An 18373-nucleotide genomic window follows, 5' to 3' on the forward strand; every position below is an offset into this window, starting at 1 on the left:
CCAGACACGAAAACCAAAGCTTTAATCCTAGCCATATCGCTAAACAGATTAAAGACTTGTGCTCAGAAAAAGATATACAGTGAAGACAGATTCAGATAACAAAAAAACCTCTAAATTGTTTACAGTGTGTTTAAAAAATGTACATAGGCTTGGGAGAGAGAAGAAAAAGAATATAGACATGTATAAAAAGAAATCATAGCTTTAAAAATAAAACAGAGTCTTTAAAGAGATTGTAAAAGTAATATAAAAGAGTACAGACAGACACAGATTAAAGGAGTAAAAGCAATAGAGAAATAAGCCATGTAAAGATGGAAAATACGCAGAGAGTCTGGATTATGTATATTTTTGGGTTTTATTTGTTTTTTTTAATTGCAGAAAGACATTTGATTTTTAGGGCTGCTAAATTGAACCAACATAAAGGTATCTTAACTTCAAAATTTAGGTCTAAGGATATGTTGCTTTGGAAAAGAGGTTTTGCTTTTGTTTACACAGAAGATGAGAACCTGTGGATTCCTTTCAGGCTAATGTGATTTGATAGAACAAGAGCCCCAGAAAGATATCCGTGAACCCTAAAAATACTTTGCCCAACAAACAACAGGAAGCAGTGTGGAGAAAACAATGCCCAAATCCCCAAAATGATTGTATATAAATGTTTGTTTTCATTTAACGAGGGCTATGATATAGAAATGAATACTTTACACTGGTACAGACTTTGGTCTATTGATACAAATTTAAGGTCGATTTGTAATACTGTGTATGTGTATTTCTGTTATTGTTTAAGGTATTGTGATTGTGCAGCTCATTTAAAAAGGTAATGTATAATTAAGAAATATAGATTAATAGGTAGTCATTTATAATAGTCAAACTTGTAGTCATATTAGTTAGGTTTTCTAGATGTACAGAGATATATTTAGATGGATAGGTTTTCTTCACATCTTTCAAAGACCTACAGAATATGGCATTTAAAAGGTTTTGAGACTTCTTAACAGTGAAACATGTCTTCTTCCAGCAGCACCAATTACTTCAGAGAGGTTGATGAGCACTGAAGAAACTTGTTATGGAATTTGCCTTCAATGTGACAAGGCTAGCCATTTGGGCAAGAAACTGCTCTTGCCTGAACTGTTTGATGGTATGCTGTGTGATCTGGACATGCAGGAACCACAGAAAAATGACTGCTGAACTTGCCAAAAGGTAAGACAATCCTTCAGAGTTCCTGCTTCATGAAAGAGTCTGCCAGACACTCTGCAGGACACAGAAGAAAGCAACTGATAAACTTTGCCATTACAAGGCAGAACAGATCTTCAAATTTCCTGCTTCACTGAAAAGTCTGCCAGACATTATGGCCTGTAGGCTGAAGACAGGTGCCCCAATGTTACCAAAGAACTTTGGGTGACTGTACAGATAGCAAGATGTCACTGTCAATTCTAGAACTTTGGAAATTGCTTACAATGCACTTCCTGTTTACTTAGGTAATATATCCTTCTGGGGTCTTTAATGAGTTGAAGACTAGATAGTTATAATTATAGTTTTTCCTTAGTTATGATAAAAGATAAATTAGATGTGAAATTTTCCAGAACAAAGGACTAAATATTATAAGAGTAATTCTTGCTTGATATCTGTTTTGTTATATGTAATTTTACTATGTTAAAGTTAAAACATTACTTTTTATTTAGACAGAAAAGGGGAGATGATGTGGGATGTTTTTCTGTATCTGTTTCTCTTATTGCTTAATGAATAAAGCTGCTTTGGCCTTTGGCAGGGCAGAATATAGCCAGGCTGGAAGAGATACAGAGCCAGTAGGAGGAGTCAAGGAGACACCATGTAGCTGCCCAAGGAGACAGATACTGGAACCTCACCTGGTAAGCCACAGCCTCATGATAGTATACAGAATAATAGAAATGAGTTAATTCTTAGATATAAAAGTTAGCTAGAAAAACATCTGGACTATTGGTCAAACAGTGCTGTAATTAATATAGTTTCTATGTGTATTTGGGTCTGGTTGGCAGGAAAATGAAAGAACAGTTTCTGCCAACACCAAAGTGCTTCTAAAAATTTTTATTCATTATTATTATGTAAATGTGTGTGTGTATGACTGCCAGGGTGTGTCAACATTTACACACCATGTTTTGCCTGTGAAGGTCAGAGGACAACTTTCAGAACTGGATTCTCTCCTTTCAATGCTGGTTCTGGGGCTTATACTACGTACTAGCCTAGACTAGCCTAAAGCACTGGGATTAGAGATATACACCACTATGCCAGAATGGTTTATGCCAGAGGAACTCCATGCCAAACTGTGCTTGTGTTTCAATGTGTGAGTTGATTCTGTCTTCACAGCACTTGCAGTCTACACGAATTATGAGGGAAGAAGCGCAGTTAGAACATATGCCCTCCTCACAGTGAGGAGAACACTGAAGTTAGTTCTAAACCAATGACGACCAAGTCTGTGGTTACACACACACATTTACAAATGAGCAATGTGATCTGAACACTAAGTGCAATCATGTGAAGTGAGCACAGCACATGTTTTGTCTGCACAATCCTGGAGAGGTTTCTGGAATAGTGTTCTGGCATGTTCACACACAGAACAGCACTGGGTAAGGAAGTGGTGGGCAGAGGGGATAAATGGTGAACACAGATGCAATGTGAAATGGAGCAGTGGGGACTAGGGCTCCGCTATTGATACAGGAGGAGAAGGCTAAAAAAAAAAAAAGAAAAAAAACAGGAGGACATGATCTTAGTAGAACAAGTCAGTTTTTCTAAACCTGTGTTCCCCCAGTTACCAGTCCCACAAAAGAGATTTTTTTCAAGTGTTGGGAACAAAAACAGGCTGCATAGTACTTTCCTTTCTCATATTCAAACTCTGAGATACTTGAGAGTAAAGAAAATCTGCTTACGTTGGGTTAGAATGTAGCTCAGTAGTGATGACAAGGAGGAGGAAGAGAATGGGAGGAAGGGGAGGAAGGGAAAGAGGATCACTGTGGAATATTCCTTTACACTGTGTGAATATTTGTCACTGTGATTGGTTTAATAAAGACGCTAAATGGCCAACAGTGGACAGGATAATGTCAGAAGGAGAGCCACACAGAGAACGCTGGGAAGAAGAAGGGTAGAGTCAGAGGAGCAGCGAGCAGATGCAGAGAGAAGCTGGACGGACATGCCGTACTGAGAAAAGGTACAAAGCCTAGTGGCAAAGTGTAGATAAAAGGACGGGGTCATTGCAAATGTAAGAGTTAGCAGGTAACAACCTGCGCTATCAGCTGAGCATTTGTAAGTAATATTAAACCTCTGTGTGGTTACTGGGGAGCAGCCTGAGGGACACAAACTTCCACCTACAAATGGCACCCACACATTCGGCACCTACATCCACATAAAACCTGAGAGCTTGGGAAAGGCTCTAGATCACCTGTTTATCCTATCTACTTCTCAGATCTATTTGAGTATAGACAGGACAGTTTTGTTTATTCCAGCCCTGCCGAGGGCAGAAAAATGGGAGAAAGGCTAATCTATGCCCCATTCCTCAACTGGAAGCAGAACATCCTCCTCTAACTTCACTGTGCCTTCTTACTGAGCTGTAAACTCATTAGCTCTTTCTGATCCTCACCAAGATGGTCTGGTGGTGGCCTTCCAATAGAGCCCACTAACATGTGCTGAACATGGAAGTATTTCACAGAGTCTACTTGGAAAAACAGTGAATTAACCCATTTCATGTTTTTAATCAAGTCCAGGGACCCCAAATAGCTTATTTACGGTCATGGCATGGCACAGTAGAGCCAGGACTCAGAACTCTGGACACCTTGCTCTGTGTCCAGGGGTCTGCAGTCACAGTCACTTTGTTTTGAAGAAGTCTGTCACAACTATCTGCTCACTGCTCCCTGCCCCTCCCCCATCCTTCTTTCCTGTGGGAAGACAGGAAGGCTGAAAACAGAGACTAGAAGGCACATAGGCAGCACTGCATGTAGGCTTACATGGAGCTGGGCTCTAAATCAATGATGAGCAGCAGAAATATTTCATTTCCAAAGTCATTTTTGCATTTATGTATTTGTTTAATGTCTTGCCCCCTCCACTGATATAAAAGTATTCAGGAGGGCAGGAATTACATTCCCTTTGAGCTACTTCAGACACACTTTGAACAGCTTGGTTTTATTTCTAAGTTCATAACACATCTACACTCAGTAATGAACAAAGGGGGAGGCGGCCGGTGGCAAGAGAGCTGGCGCTGGATGCCTCTCGGGATGGAGAGACAGGCTTGAGTAACACGGAAAACCCCTAGCTAAGAGGAATGTGAATATTCAGGCCAGGACACACAAGCTATGGGGAAATGGTAAGAAAGTTGAGTATTTTGGTTGTGTCTGACCGGTTTGAATGGGGGCAGGGAGGTACTTTTAAAGACAATTTCATTAGAAAATGGCTACAGAATTTAAGGAAAGGGTTTAACTCCTTCTCAGTCATGGAGCCCAGTTGAGTTTGTAGCACAGACACCAGAAATGGGTGCAGTTTTGCTCGTGGAAGTAATTAGGATTATTAATACTCCAGAGGGCAGCCAGGAAATGCTTGAGATGACAGTTTCATTCTGTTCTGCAAATCCATTTTTTTCAATGGGTAGCCAAGCAGTCACGTACTGCTAAGAGCAGTAGGCAGATCTAACAGAATGATGTCTGGATTGAGAAACTGATAGGTCTAAATTGATCCTCACAATTAGAAGCATTAAGTTAATTCCTGGTATCTGAGCAAAGACAGACAGATGCTGGACTAAATGGAATATAGTTCCTCAATGCCAGTGACAGATGATGCAGATAACATCAGCTGGCTGTGTTCCTACATTAAAGCTGTCCCTGGTCCACTGAAAATGTGGGAAGCAGAGGTCTGACTCCCCACGTGCAGCATGAACGAAGTGAGTGTCCCTAATAAACATCTTCAATGACCTCAGCGCAGACCACCACAACATGGCCCATCTTACAGAAAGATCTGAGGCTTCAGTACCAGCTAGAATGGTGGTTTCTGAAGTCTTCAAAGCTCACTGTGAACAGTCATGCCTGCCTTGGCCACTTGCTGGCAGTGCCTCCTTTTTGCTTTTGCTCCACTGACTGATGTGTATTCTGCTGGCAGGTGTCATCGGCCCCAGCTCTCAGCAGACCACGGGGCTGGGGCTATGTCACTCACTCACTTGCTGTTAGATGTCAAAATTCTACTCTAAGCATAGTAATCTAAAGTGAATTCAACCAGTCTGCCTCCCTAAATATGTTTTTATCCCATACACACACAAATATTTATAGTCTATATTGGGAGTGTCAAGTACATGATCACAAGGAGTTCATGATAACTGTCTAGGAAGGGAAGGAAGGAATTAGGGGAGAAATAAGATCCAAATCGGATTTTAGGATTTGCTAGGTCTGGGTGAGAGCAAGAGGAGTCAAGAGATGTGAAAAAGACTGGCAGGACAGGGATCAGAAGGGTAGAAATGATTTTAATGAAGAGACGAGTGGGGATGGATATGGATGAAGAAGCCAGAAAGGTGGACAGGGGTTAGAGCTCACAGGGGAACCAACTGTACCTACTCTGCAGACAACACGGTCAAGTCTGGGACTAGAGATCACATAAGAACTAACTGTACCTACTCTGCAGACAACACGGTCAAGTCTGGGACTAGAGATCACATAAGAACTAACTGTACCTACTCTGCAGACAACGCGGTCAAGTCTGGGACTAGAGATCACACAAGAACTAACTGCACCTACTCTGCAGACAACATGGGGAAGTCTGGGACTAGAGATCACATAAGAACCAACTGTATCTCCTCTGCAGACAACACGGGGAAGTCTGGGGCTAGAGATCACAATGGGAACCAACTGTATCTCCTCTGCAGACAACACGGGGAAGTCTGGCCCTAACTGAGCACTTACATTGCATTGACACTGTGCTAGGGGCTTATGTGACTAATTTAAGAAAACAGCAGCCTTATTGCCTAAGTGCTATTATTATCTCTATTGTAAGATAAAAAAATAAAAAAACTAAGCTAAAGACTGAGTAAGAAATTCATCTGAGGTAACACTGGGACCCAGGGAAGTAAGCAGCGAAGGCAAGAGGCTGTTAGAAGGCTGCCAACTCCTGCTGTGTGATGGCTGCGGAGGCCATGAGTGTAGTGGGGCTGAGAGCGTGACCTCATGCTACAATTAAGTCTTGGTTCTTGTGTGGCCAGGACACATGCAGTAGAGGGAATAATCAGGATGGTGGCTAATCATAGGTGGCTATGTCTGGCAGTGGAGATCTTTTCCCATTCAGTAGGCTGCACTTTATCTTGTTGACTATCCACATGACTATGAATATCTGCATCTATAACTGTAGGGAGCACACACTTGGTGTGTTGAGTTTGAGGCGCCTAAGGGATAGGCTTCACTTTCACTCAGCAGCCCCTCCTGCTTCCCAACCGTGTGCCATGGGCTGTGCTAAGCCACATCTCCTGAGCCCTCCGTTACAGAGAAAACATGCAACCAGCAATCAATTCCATAAATGCGGTGTGATGAGAACAATAACTCGCATCCAATAAGTACTTATCACACCATTTCCTATATTTCCGGTCGGGAGCCTGGTCTTTAAAGGCTAAGCCATTTCTCTAGCCCTTATCATACCATTTCTGCTGCTTTTCTTTTGAAACTTAAAAATTTAATTATGTATTTGTGTGTGTATGTAAGAATGAAGTTTCTGCAAAGTCAAGGACATGGTCAACAAGATAAAACGGCAGCCTACTCAATGGGAAAAGATCTTCACCAACCCACATCAGACAGAGGACTGATCTCCAAAATATTCAAAGAACTCAAGAAATTCATCATCAAAAGAACAAATAATCCAATAAAAAATGGGGTACAGATCTAAACAGAGAACTTTCAACAGATGAATCTAAAATGGCTGAGAGACACTTAAGGAAATGCTCAACATCCTTAGCCATCAGAGAAATGCAAATCGAAACAACTCTGAGATTCCATCTTACACCTGTAAGAATGGCCAAGATCAAAAACACTGATGACAACTTATGCTGGAGAGGATGTGGGGTAAAGGGAACACTCCTGCATTGCTGGTGGGAATGTAAGCTGGTCCAGCCCCTTTGGATGTCAGTGTGGCGATTTCTCAGAAAATTAGGAGACAACCTTCCTCAAGATCCAGCAATACCATTTTTGGGTAAATACCCAAAGGATGCTCAATCGTGCCACAAGGACATGTGTTCAACCATGTTCATAGCAGGTTTGTTTGTATCAGCCAGAACCTGGAAAAAAACTAGATGCCCTGAACTAAAGAATGGATAAATAAAATGTGCTACATTTATACAATGGAGTAGTACTCAGCGCTAAAAAATGACTTCTTGAAATTTGCAGGCAAATAAATGGGTCTAGAAAAAAACCATATTGAGTGAGGAAACTCAGACCCAGAAAGACAAAATATAATATGTACTCACTCATAACTGGATATTAGACATAAAGCAAAGTATAACCAGCCTATACAGTCCACAGCCCCAGAGAAGCCAGGAAACAAGGAGGACCCTAAGAGAGACAGGCATACATGGATCTCCCTGGGAAGAAGAAAAAGGCAGGATCTCCTGAGTAAATTGGGAGCATGGTGGTCATGGGAGAGGGTAGAATGGGACAGGGGAGGAAGGGAGGGGAGTGGAGAAAAATGTACAGCTCAATAAAACAATAAAAAAAAAAGGGCACATGGGAGTGTAGTGCCTGAGGAGTCCAGAAAAGGTGTCACGTCCCCTGGAGCTAGAGTTACAGGGAGTTGTAAGTTGTCTGACTTGGGTGCTGGGAACTGAACTCAGGTCCTCTACAAGAATAGTGTATGCTCTTAACCACTGAGCCATCTATCCAGCCCTCAAACCAGAGGACAGAATCCCTGAGAGTTCAAACGACCAACTTTCTTTCCTAACCTCCTCCATACAACTGTCAACTATGAACGTGTGAGTTACCAAAAGCGTGGTGCTTATTTGGCATGCATGGAGTGTTGGCACCATGCTACTTGCTTTACATATTTTAGCCATTCAGCCAGTGGGTAACTCTTTTGAGGTAATATTGTCCTCATCTTATAAACAAGAAAACTAAAACACCCAGAGTCTAAGTAACTCACCCAGGTCACACATCAGCAAGCAATAAAGCCAAGATCTGAACCAAGGCAGGCTGGGCTCATCTTATATATTAGAAAACTTAGCCTCGGGAAGTTCAAGGAATATGCCTCCCACTAAGCAAACACACAAGAAGGGGCTTAGGTATGCTTTGGATGGAAAAGCATGATGGGGAAAGGAAGAGCGGAGGAGACAACGGGGCAGAGGAATAACGCTTCTGTAAGGGGAGGGCAGTGAGGACCATGTGGCTACAGAGAAACCTGCGGGTGAGTTGACAGAATTATTTTCTAATCATCCACGTTTCCCTATTAGCAGGAGGGAGTTTCCAGAGTAACCCACATGGAAACTTAACCCCTGTAAGATCACAGATATTGAAACCCAAAAGGGCTCCCACGAGCTTCCAATACCTCTCAGACTCCCTTTCTCTCACTCCACAGTTCAACCCTGGCCAAGTCCTCTGCTGTCGACAGGATGCCTTTCTTACTCTCTCACCTTCGTTATTCCAGCCTTTCCCTCTCTCCTGGGGAGTTCACAGCAGCATAAAAAAGCCACGCTGTTATCTTTTTTCCATGAAAACAAAAGTCAAACCTAACTTGACCCCGCTTCCCTTTGCTATCCCCTACCTGTCTCTTCCCTTTGAGTGAGCCTTCGCCTATTCTTGTCATTTCTTTCTTTCTTCCAGTTCTATGTTGCGCCCTCTCCACTCAGACCTCTGCTCCTGCCTCTCCATTCAGAGTGCTCTCATTAGGGTCACTAATTACCTCCACATGACTAGAGCCAATGGTCAGTACTCAGGGCTCATCTGATTTGACCTATCAGCATCTGTCACAGTTCATCGGGTAACACTTTCTTCACACGGCTTTTCACCAGCCTGGGCTCCTTCTACCTCACTGCTCGCTTGCTCTGGTCCCCTGACGCTCTTTGTTGCCTCTCTTCTCTCTACACTCTTATGCTGGGATGACCCAACATGTCTTGAGCCTTCCTCTTCCCCTGTTGACTTGCACTTTAACAGCTAACAAATGTGCTATTCACACTCCTTGGATGTCTCTCTTGTCTGCTAGTCATTACTGTGCAAAGCTCTTAGCATATTCCAGCATTTCTCATCTGTTCCCATTCTCTAATACACAAGAGTTCTCCTGAGAGATCTGAGGGTGGCTAACGGCACTGTTCCTTCTGTGGGCTTCTCCCAGGATTCCAGCTCAAGGGCTGACTGTGCTTGAATCAGAGCGCTATATCATCACAAGCAGCGCTTTGGGTCACATATGCTTTCTCCAGAGATCACAGGTATGCTCATGTAGAATCTCCATTTTCCCCATTTTCTAATAAAAATCCTGAGAGGCTTCCCCCATATAGAATTCTCTTAGCACCTATAGTTAATTTCCAAGGCCTATAGGTCAAAACTTATACTTGATAGACATATAGATCAAAAAATATACATATATTTTCAAATTAATAAGAACCACAATAAAAAAGCTTTAAAATAGTGAGATGTGTACGATATTAGATAAAATCTGATGGCACAATTGGGCGTGATGGGATGTGTCTGTCAGCCCAACTCTTGGAAGCTGGAGACAGAGGGATTGTTAGTTTGGGGTCAGGCTGAACTACAAAGTGAGACCCTGTTTATTTTTTGTTCAAGTTTGCCTCAAAGGGATTGACCTGACATATATGAACACCTGAATCGCCAGTGTCAAGCACACCCAAGGTCGGCACCTACCTTATATTTCGAAGTGTCCCAGTTGTGAACTACCCGTGCTGGGATGAGAAAGCTGTCGTCCGCGTGGCAGCCGCTGCAGTAGTACCACCCGCTGTAGTTGCACACCTTGGCCTTGCCGTTAGAAAGACCGATAGATCGCTGGCATCCTGTGCGAGGCAAAAGATAGACGATGATTGCTGCTGAACTTTGAACAGCACAGAGCAAGGCTCCACAGCCCTCACGTTAAATGAAGTCTGTAGAAGAGAAGCTGCAGAGAACGCAGGGACCCAAAGGCCTCCTCCTTCCCAGCCTAAAAGTCTAGACCCCACCTCCTGAGAGACAGACACTGTCCTAACTAAGCCCTTGTCTCTGGTCCCCTCTGATTCCATTTCTTCTGCACACAGCTATCAGAGACCAGTTCCTCCACAACTCTACCTTTATTCTCCTATTTTCCTTCTCAGAAACGAATTAATACAACATAATTGTCTGGAGGCTTCTAATATAGGTTTGTTTGGCTTACACAACATCTCTGAGGAAAGAGACCCTATTTTACTAATGAAGAAATGACACCAGGCATGGCAGTCCACCCCTGTAGTCACAGAACTTGAGGCTAAGATTGTGGGCTCAAGGCCAGTCTAGGCTATATGGCAAGTCCCAGAGTTCAAAGCAGCCTGGGCAACTTAGTGAGCCCCTGTCTCAGAGAAACAAAACCAAGAGCTATCACTCTAGTTCAGTTAGTGGAGCACTTGCCTAGCAAATGAAGCACTGGGCTCCATCCCCAGCACCACGGAAACTGTGGTGCTATATCTGATATGGTGGCACTTGCATTTGGAGGTACTTCAAAGGCAAAGGGAAGAGGATCAGAAATTAAATGTCATTTTGGCTATATATCAAGTTCGAGGCTAGCCTGGGTGACATGACACCTTGCCCACAAAAATAAAATCAAAACTAAACCAAAACAAAAACCAATAAAAGGAAGAAAGGCAGAGATTGAGAGCGGAAGAAAGGAAGAATTTTGCAATGTTAAATGTGTTATGTGAGATTGTTCTGCAAATAAAAGGTAGGGTTTGGAATTGGTTGTAAGCTTGTCTGGTGGTGACATGAACCCTAAATAGGAGACACGGCATGTTTTTGCTTGAAAAAAAAAAATCAGTGTAAAGACTCCGGCATCTGACTTCCTCCTCTTTGGATATAGAACCTATTTACTCCAGCCCAAGAACTCTTCACATCCTTCCCAGATAAACACAGTGCTCACTGCACCCTCAACAGCAAACGCATCAGATTCTCCCCGGTGCCTTAAGCGTTTGGGACCTCAATAAATCTTGCATGCCATCAAGGCCACTAGATGGTAGGTGACTCCTTTTTCTCTCTCAGGAGTTGATGATTCTGTGAACACTGTCCAGGGACTGTCAGGCGACCTGGCGGTAATCATGGCCCTGCCCCAAAGAGATCATGCTTCCTTAGGAGGAAGTCCTGTCACAAACACCCTGGAAGCCCCAGCAAGGCTGATGAACGCAAACAGCATCACTATTTTGAACTGTCTCATGGCTTTCACTTCGGAACCCGTCCATGCGGCATTCCTCACGGTCGGGTGCCAGAACACACAGCCTAAAGAGAGCTGACACAGGCTCACGATGTAAAGATGAACTGATTTACTCTTCCAGTGACGGTGACGACAAAGAATTTGACAACCAGTGTTATAATCAATTCCATTACTAGGAGCTCAAAAGATTTAATACAATTATTTAATACAAACTGCCTTCCTACAAAGATACACATAAACTCTACGAAAATACTACAAAACCTAACAAGTTTCCATCACAAATAAAATGGCAGTAATAACCATGCCATTTCACAGTGCATCTTCTGCTGGGAGAATTAGATCCTTTTGTTTTTAAAAACAGAGGGGACTGAAAGATCATGAAATGCATATGTTAGTGGTACATTCTAATAACTAGATCTTCCCATAGTTCTTAAAATTATTATTCTTTTTTAACTACTGAGTAGCAACAAAATCATCATGAGCCTGTTTTTGAGGCTATCTGAGGAAAGAGAAACAGTGTGCAGAAGATAAGGACACAGGATCTCCTGTGTGACAGGAGAGATGCTGTCACCACTCTGGGTGGTAGATGCTGGAATGCTGCTTGACTGCGTGACTCATTTGGCATTTAGCACGTGCCTCCTTGAACCGTGGTGCCTTTTTATGGCCCTCTCCAGTCAGGCAGACAGTAAACTTCCCAGATTTATTTTTTATCCTCCGCACTTAACACAGAGTTTAACACACAGTAGACAACCAATAAATGTTTGTGTTGAGACATGATAAACTAGCTACTCCCGGCACATGCACACACACATACATATAAAAGACTGTCACTTCCTATAGTTATTCCAAAGTAATTCTGTGAACCTGGCTGCATGCCTCTTCAAACAGCTTGTGTTCGTTCCTATTCTTGTTAAAATATGTTGCCCATTCTAAAGTCTGCACATTAAACGTGTTTACCTGTGATCAGTGGACAGACACAACTGGGACCTGACACATGCAAGCTCCGAGGATGTCTCTGTTTCTATAATTAGTAGATAGTCAAACTGAATTAACACTGAGATAGAATCGTGGCAGAGCACTATCCAAGAACGGAGTCACGTGAGAATTTTGAACGCTATGAGAAACCGCAATAAACCAAGACACAAGTCTTGTAACTTCAGTTTCCTCAAAACATAGAATGTTTTCATGTTCCCAGGTGTAGTGGATAGGCCTGAGCTGACTTCAGATTATCCATTACAACTGGCTAGTGTTATTTGTTTAAATGCTTCTACGGAAACCATGATCGTGCCATGTCTGCTGGTCCCCCATGTACAGCCTGCCCTGTGACTGTACTCTTTACTTGTGTGACTCTGCTTAGCCATCAGCTCTGAATAAAGCTGGTTACTGCATGACGTCAGTCCATCTCACTTATGGGCTCCACACTCTCGGAGTGTCGCTAGAGCAGGAAACCCAACAGAACCCAGTCCTTCCCAATAGGTCAGAGGTGACTGTGATTTCGTGACATTCAGTCAGGAACATCACTGTAGTGCAAACTACCACCCAAAACACTAAAAAACAAGGTCAGTTTGGCTCTTCAATTGCTTGAATTTGGTATATAATTAATATCAGTAGGCATCTCCTGAATACTAATAAGTACTAAAGGAGTTACCAGCCTGTAATTTTAATGACTTTACTATAATGTTCTATAACATATATAAGTGACATTTAAAAATACAAATATGCATAGAAAGCATATAAACTAGCAATGTGTAATGTTTCACTGGGTGGTGGAGGCACACGCTTTTAACCCCAGCATTTGGGATGTAGAGGCAAGTGATCTCTCTGAGTTTGAGGCCAGCTTAGTTTACAGAGCAAGTTCCAGAGCAGTCAGGACTACAACAGAGAAATCCTGTCGCAAAAAAAAAAAAGTTTCCACTAGGCACACTGATCTTAAGCGGGTGTTCAACTACATGTGCCACTGAGACACATTAAACACGTTCAGACTTTGCACAGTTTTCTGGGCTTATAAAAGGAGAGGAGGAAGGATGGGAGAACACAGCGATGCTCTTCAGGGTTTAGTTTAGACATGGGCAACACTGTGAGGACCTCTGGTCCTTGGGTGTCTTCCTGCTCTGCGTGGAACCAGTACCCAGTCAGTCCATAAGTCACTTTGAACAGGTCTGCATGCCTAGGACGACTCCCACATGGGAAATAGAGAGACGTGTTAATCCAGAGCCAGAAGTCTGGCTCACTCTTGTCCAGCACACACTGTGAACTGACCCAACCAACTCTCTAGGCCTGCTTCCTCAGAATAAAATAAACTGGACAGCTGAGACTGGTGGATGGTCAAGTTCAATGAGCATCAAAATCTCCTAGCAATGTTTGTGGCAAATTAAGACCCTCCTCAAGATGATTATGAATCTGTATAATCGGGATAGCAACCAGAAATCTATACTTCTCGTGTACACTTTCTGTTCCTCACCAGGGATTCTAACAGGTAAAGGCTGGGCTGCTCCCCTGGTTTCTCTAAAACCTACCTCCAAGATCCCTCCAGACTCTAAATGACAGTGCAGAAGACGTGCAGATTACTCAGTGAAAACCATAATTTGTTGCATACCTTCCAACACTAAATTTCAGTTCTTAGTCAATTTCTGGCCATCAGCTATGGAAAAGTACCTGAGCTCAGTGTATAAGTGTTTATTCCGCACACTGCAGATGGAACTGAGGATCTGCCCACACTCTGCAAGAGCTCCACCACCAGCTACACCCAGAGCATCTCCACTGCTACTGGGAAGCCTCCTATTCAACTGAGAAAGAATTAAAGCCTTTTAGCCCCAGTCCAACACACTTGCCTTTGAAGGAGTACAGTGTAGTTGGGAAGAAGACAAGAGGCTACTGACCTGATATAGAGTCATTGTCTTTCACACAGCACATAGCATCTGTCTCAAGAAGGAAGCCCTGCTCTGTTGATTGGCAGCGAGATTTCCTTCACTATCATACTGTGGGTCATGGACTGAAAGTGTCTGAAGCAATTTTCCATGAAGAGGCACAATCGGGATTTTAATTTATCATTGTGAGGTTTTCAACGGGGGAAAGTGTGCTTTCTTAAAAATGACTGCTAAGAAACTTTTTTTCACGAGTGCCAAAAGCAGATTCTGAAAAGCAACACTATGGGGAAGAATGGAGCTGCAAAGTAGACAGACAATAATTAATTGAAATAACTAATTAGGCCTTATTTACATATATTTTTATGTACTTTCACACAGATTTTCAACAACATTTCTAAATTCAAGGGCATTTGGAGAGGGGACACTCTACATGTTTGATCAAAGCAAACGCATTCTCCTAGGTTCTTTTTGAAACTTTTCAGAGTATTCAATTCATAAGAACAAAAAACTACCTCACAAGAGAACTCACTGGCCTTTTTTTTTCTTATTGCTTCCCACCCCACTTCACATCTTTAATGAACACATGCTCTGAAGAGCTTAGCTTCCCCTCTGATACACTTTGGAAACAAATGTCACCGTGTAAGCAGAACCCTGATTGCTGCATGTGCAGCCCTTTCCCAAACGGCCTTTCACTAAGACATCCAATAGAATCTAAGGCTCGCAACAGAATTTTGGCATAATTCTCTACAAAGGACAATCTTTCTTCTCATAAATGCACCTAGTTAGCTTGGCGGGCTGCTGTGTGGTTTTTTGAAGCGAAGGTCTTGAGCCAACAGCCTCCTTGCTTAATAGCTGTCAACCTCTGCAGCCTGGAACCGGGGAACCAAGGGACCCCAGAGGGAAGGACAAGAGCTGAGGCTGGATCCAGCCCTAGGTGAGCCTGTCTCACTGTGGAAGTGTTAGCTACTCCAAGTTGCTTTTTATCCCATAACACGAGCTTTCATATACTTCCATGAGGTCAACCTGTATTTTGCTTTTTGGTTGTTGTTGTTATTGATGCTGTTTGTTTCCATTTTGTTTTTTGAGACAGGGTTTCCCTATGTAACAGCCCTGGCTGTCTTGGAACTCACTCTGTAGACCATGCCGGCCTCAAACTCACAGAGACCCACTTGCCTCTGCCTCCCAAGTGCTGGACTATTTTGTTTTGTATTTGGCAGGTAGAGATGCTCTAAAAAACAAAAAAGTAATAAAATAAAAGAAAATCATGCAAGAAGAGAAGAAAGTGCTTTTATAAAAAGGGGAAGAGAAAAAAACCAGATGGTGGTAGTAAATATTGTAACGTCAGCACTTGGAAGGAGGAGGCAGGGGAAGCTTTTAGTGACCCTATCTTCTAAAAACAGGAGGGGAGGTGTGAGACAAAGAGTTTGAGGAAACAAATGTTCATTTGCTCTGTAAAATCAGAAAAAAATAAAGCCTAGCAAAGACATCATGGTGTCCGTAATCCCAACACTCTAGTAGCTGAAGCGAGAGGATCATGATTTCAGAGCTAATGTGGGGTACATAGGAAGACCCAGTCTTTAAAAGGGATGGGAGGAGAAAAGCAGAAGGGAAACCTGATGAATTCCACAGCCTCTTTTCCATAGGCATAGGACAGGATGAATTGTCCACGCTAGGCTAAGGAATGGGATCTCCCGGTCCCTCCCTCCCTCCTTCCCTCCCTCCCTCCCTCTCTCCCTCCCTCCAGTGTCCTGGCAGGGAGCAGTGGGTTGCCATAAACAAGCCCTATGTAAAATGCTGCCCTAAGGCCTAGACTTTAAACAGTGTTAGACACTTGAGACTGTATTTTTTCCAAAGTGAAGTAGAGGCTCAATGACTTGGTTTTTTACAAGTATTAGGGATGGTAAGACTAGTGGTATGGTTCCGTGGCTGAACACTTGATTAGAATGTGTGAAGGGCCTGGGTTTGAGAGTCCCATGCCACCCAAGTGCTGAAAAAAAATAAAGAAATGTCAGGAACTGGGTGTAAGGTCATAAACAACTCGGTTTCCCTAGTTTACTGTCTGTAGCTATCTACTAAATAATAGCTAGGGTTAAACTGGGCATGGAGTGGCACACACCTTTAACCCCAGACCTTGGCAGGCAAGAGGTAGGCAGATCTCTCTGAGTTCAAGGCCAGCCTGGTCTCTATAGTGAGTTCCAGGACAGCCAGAGCTACAAAGTCAGACTCTGTTTTAAAACAAACAAGCAAGCAAACAACAAAAAGGAGTTAGTGTTGAATATACACTTTTAAAAACAAAGAGCAGTTTGGCATATATTTGGCATAAACTAAATGTTCTGCTTATCCAGCCTGGGAATAGCCCAAACATGTAGGCAGCATTTAATTTAAGTCATAAGCAATTTTTTCAATATAGAGCTGGCATTAAATGAAGTTGAAGCAAAAAATAAACATGGGTCCCAGCCTTGTATAATCACACAGAAACTATATTAATTACAACACTATTTGGCCAATGATTTAGGCGTATTCCTAGCTAGCTCTTACATCTTGATTAACCCATTTCTTTTAATCATTGTGTCGCCAGGAGGCTGTGGCCTACTAGTAAGGTTCCCGCATGTCCTTCTTCTTTGGCAGCTACATGGTGACTCTTTGACTCTGCCTGCTCTCTCTATATATATCTCTGTTTGGATTTCCCGCTGGCTTTACTCTGATAAGCCACTGGCTGAAACAGCTTCTTTATTAACCAATGGTAATAAAACATATTCACAGCATACAGAAGGGAATCCCACATCATAGCCTTGTACCCTGAACAGCAGAAAGGGACAGAGTTTAGGTGTAAGAATGGCTACCACTACATCTCAATTAGCATGGTAGAAATAAGGTTATAAAATTCTACTTATAAAATGGAAAGGGTACAAAGACTAAAGGAATCTGAAAACACCTACTTATAAATCATTGACCCAACCCCTTTCCTATCTCAAACATTCAAATTACCACTGGGTCTTTGGAACAAGACAGTAACCCACAAAGCAGAAAGGATCTACTTAATCATAAAACAAAGTGAGACACTGAACATTTAGATAAAGACTATGGTATATATGTCATATGGAGTGTATACACTTTGTTATAAGACAAACAGTATTTCTAAGCATCTCAAAACTGAGGAACAAGAGGAGAACTTAATCTTGTGCCACTATAATTACTAATATGAAGAAATGGTATGGGTTGGCAGAGATTTGGTGGAAACTATATTGATGGAGGAAGGTCATTGGTTAAATAAAAAGAAACTGCTTGGCCCTCATTGGTTAGAAGATAGGTGGGAGGAGTAAACAGAACAGAACGCTGGGAGGAAGAGGAAGTGAGCTCAGACTCCACAGCTCTCCTCTCAGGAGCAGACGCCTCAGAGAGACGCCATGCTCCCAGCTCCCAGGCAGACGCACGCGATGAAGCTCCGACCCAGGATGGACATAGGCTAGAATCTTCCCAGTAAGCGCACCTAGGGGCGCTACACAGATGATTAGAAATGGACTAAATTAATATGTGAGAATTAGCCTAGAAGAGGCTAGATAGAAATGGGCCAAGCAGTGATTGAATGAATACAGTTTGTGTGTTGTTACTTCGGGCATAAGCTAGCCAGGCAGCCAAGGTGCTGGGGATGCAGCCCCGCCGCCCTTATTACTACACTATATACCTATTTTAGGCTGAAGAAGCTCAAAATTATATTCTCCATAAGGTTTTAAATACTTTGATAGTGAATTCTCTTCCCAGGGAATGAAAACTTCATAGCTGGTTGCTCCCAGCAAAAAATACAAACAAACAAAAACAAGCAAATAAAACAAAAGCAGGCTATTAAACAAAAATCTCAGTGTCAGGAATAGATATCTCCTTTTAGGTTATTAGACAAAAGCCCCAGATTCCTCCAAAACAACACAGACCATTGTCAATGCCTTTGGTTGCTCACTAACTAACTAGATGGTAAAATCCTATAGCTAAAGATATCATACACTTTGGTTGCTGAGCAAAGAAAAATCAATCTGGAAATCTGGAGGCAGGGACCAGGACAGGCTCCAAAGCTACAGAGAAACCCTGTATTGAAAAACAAAAACAAAATAACAAAAAAGAAAGAAAGAAAGGAAGGAAGGAAGGAAGGAAGGAAGGAAGGA

The 18373-nt window shown here is 42.6% G+C and overlaps 1 protein-coding gene across 1 annotated transcript in view; it reads right to left on the minus strand.

Annotated features, from left to right (window-relative positions):
• Positions 1-18373, minus strand: part of Plekhm3 (pleckstrin homology domain containing M3) — a 175399-nt gene that overhangs the window by 100033 nt on the left and 56993 nt on the right. Inside the window, exon 4 of the mRNA XM_075951185.1 lies at positions 9828-9973. Coding sequence (XP_075807300.1) covers positions 9828-9973 — 146 coding nt within the window. The remainder of the gene's footprint in view (positions 1-9827; positions 9974-18373) is intronic.

Source organism: Microtus pennsylvanicus, chromosome 17 (assembly GCF_037038515.1).
Source record: "Microtus pennsylvanicus isolate mMicPen1 chromosome 17, mMicPen1.hap1, whole genome shotgun sequence".
In the NCBI taxonomy this organism is placed as follows: Eukaryota; Metazoa; Chordata; class Mammalia; order Rodentia; family Cricetidae; genus Microtus; species Microtus pennsylvanicus.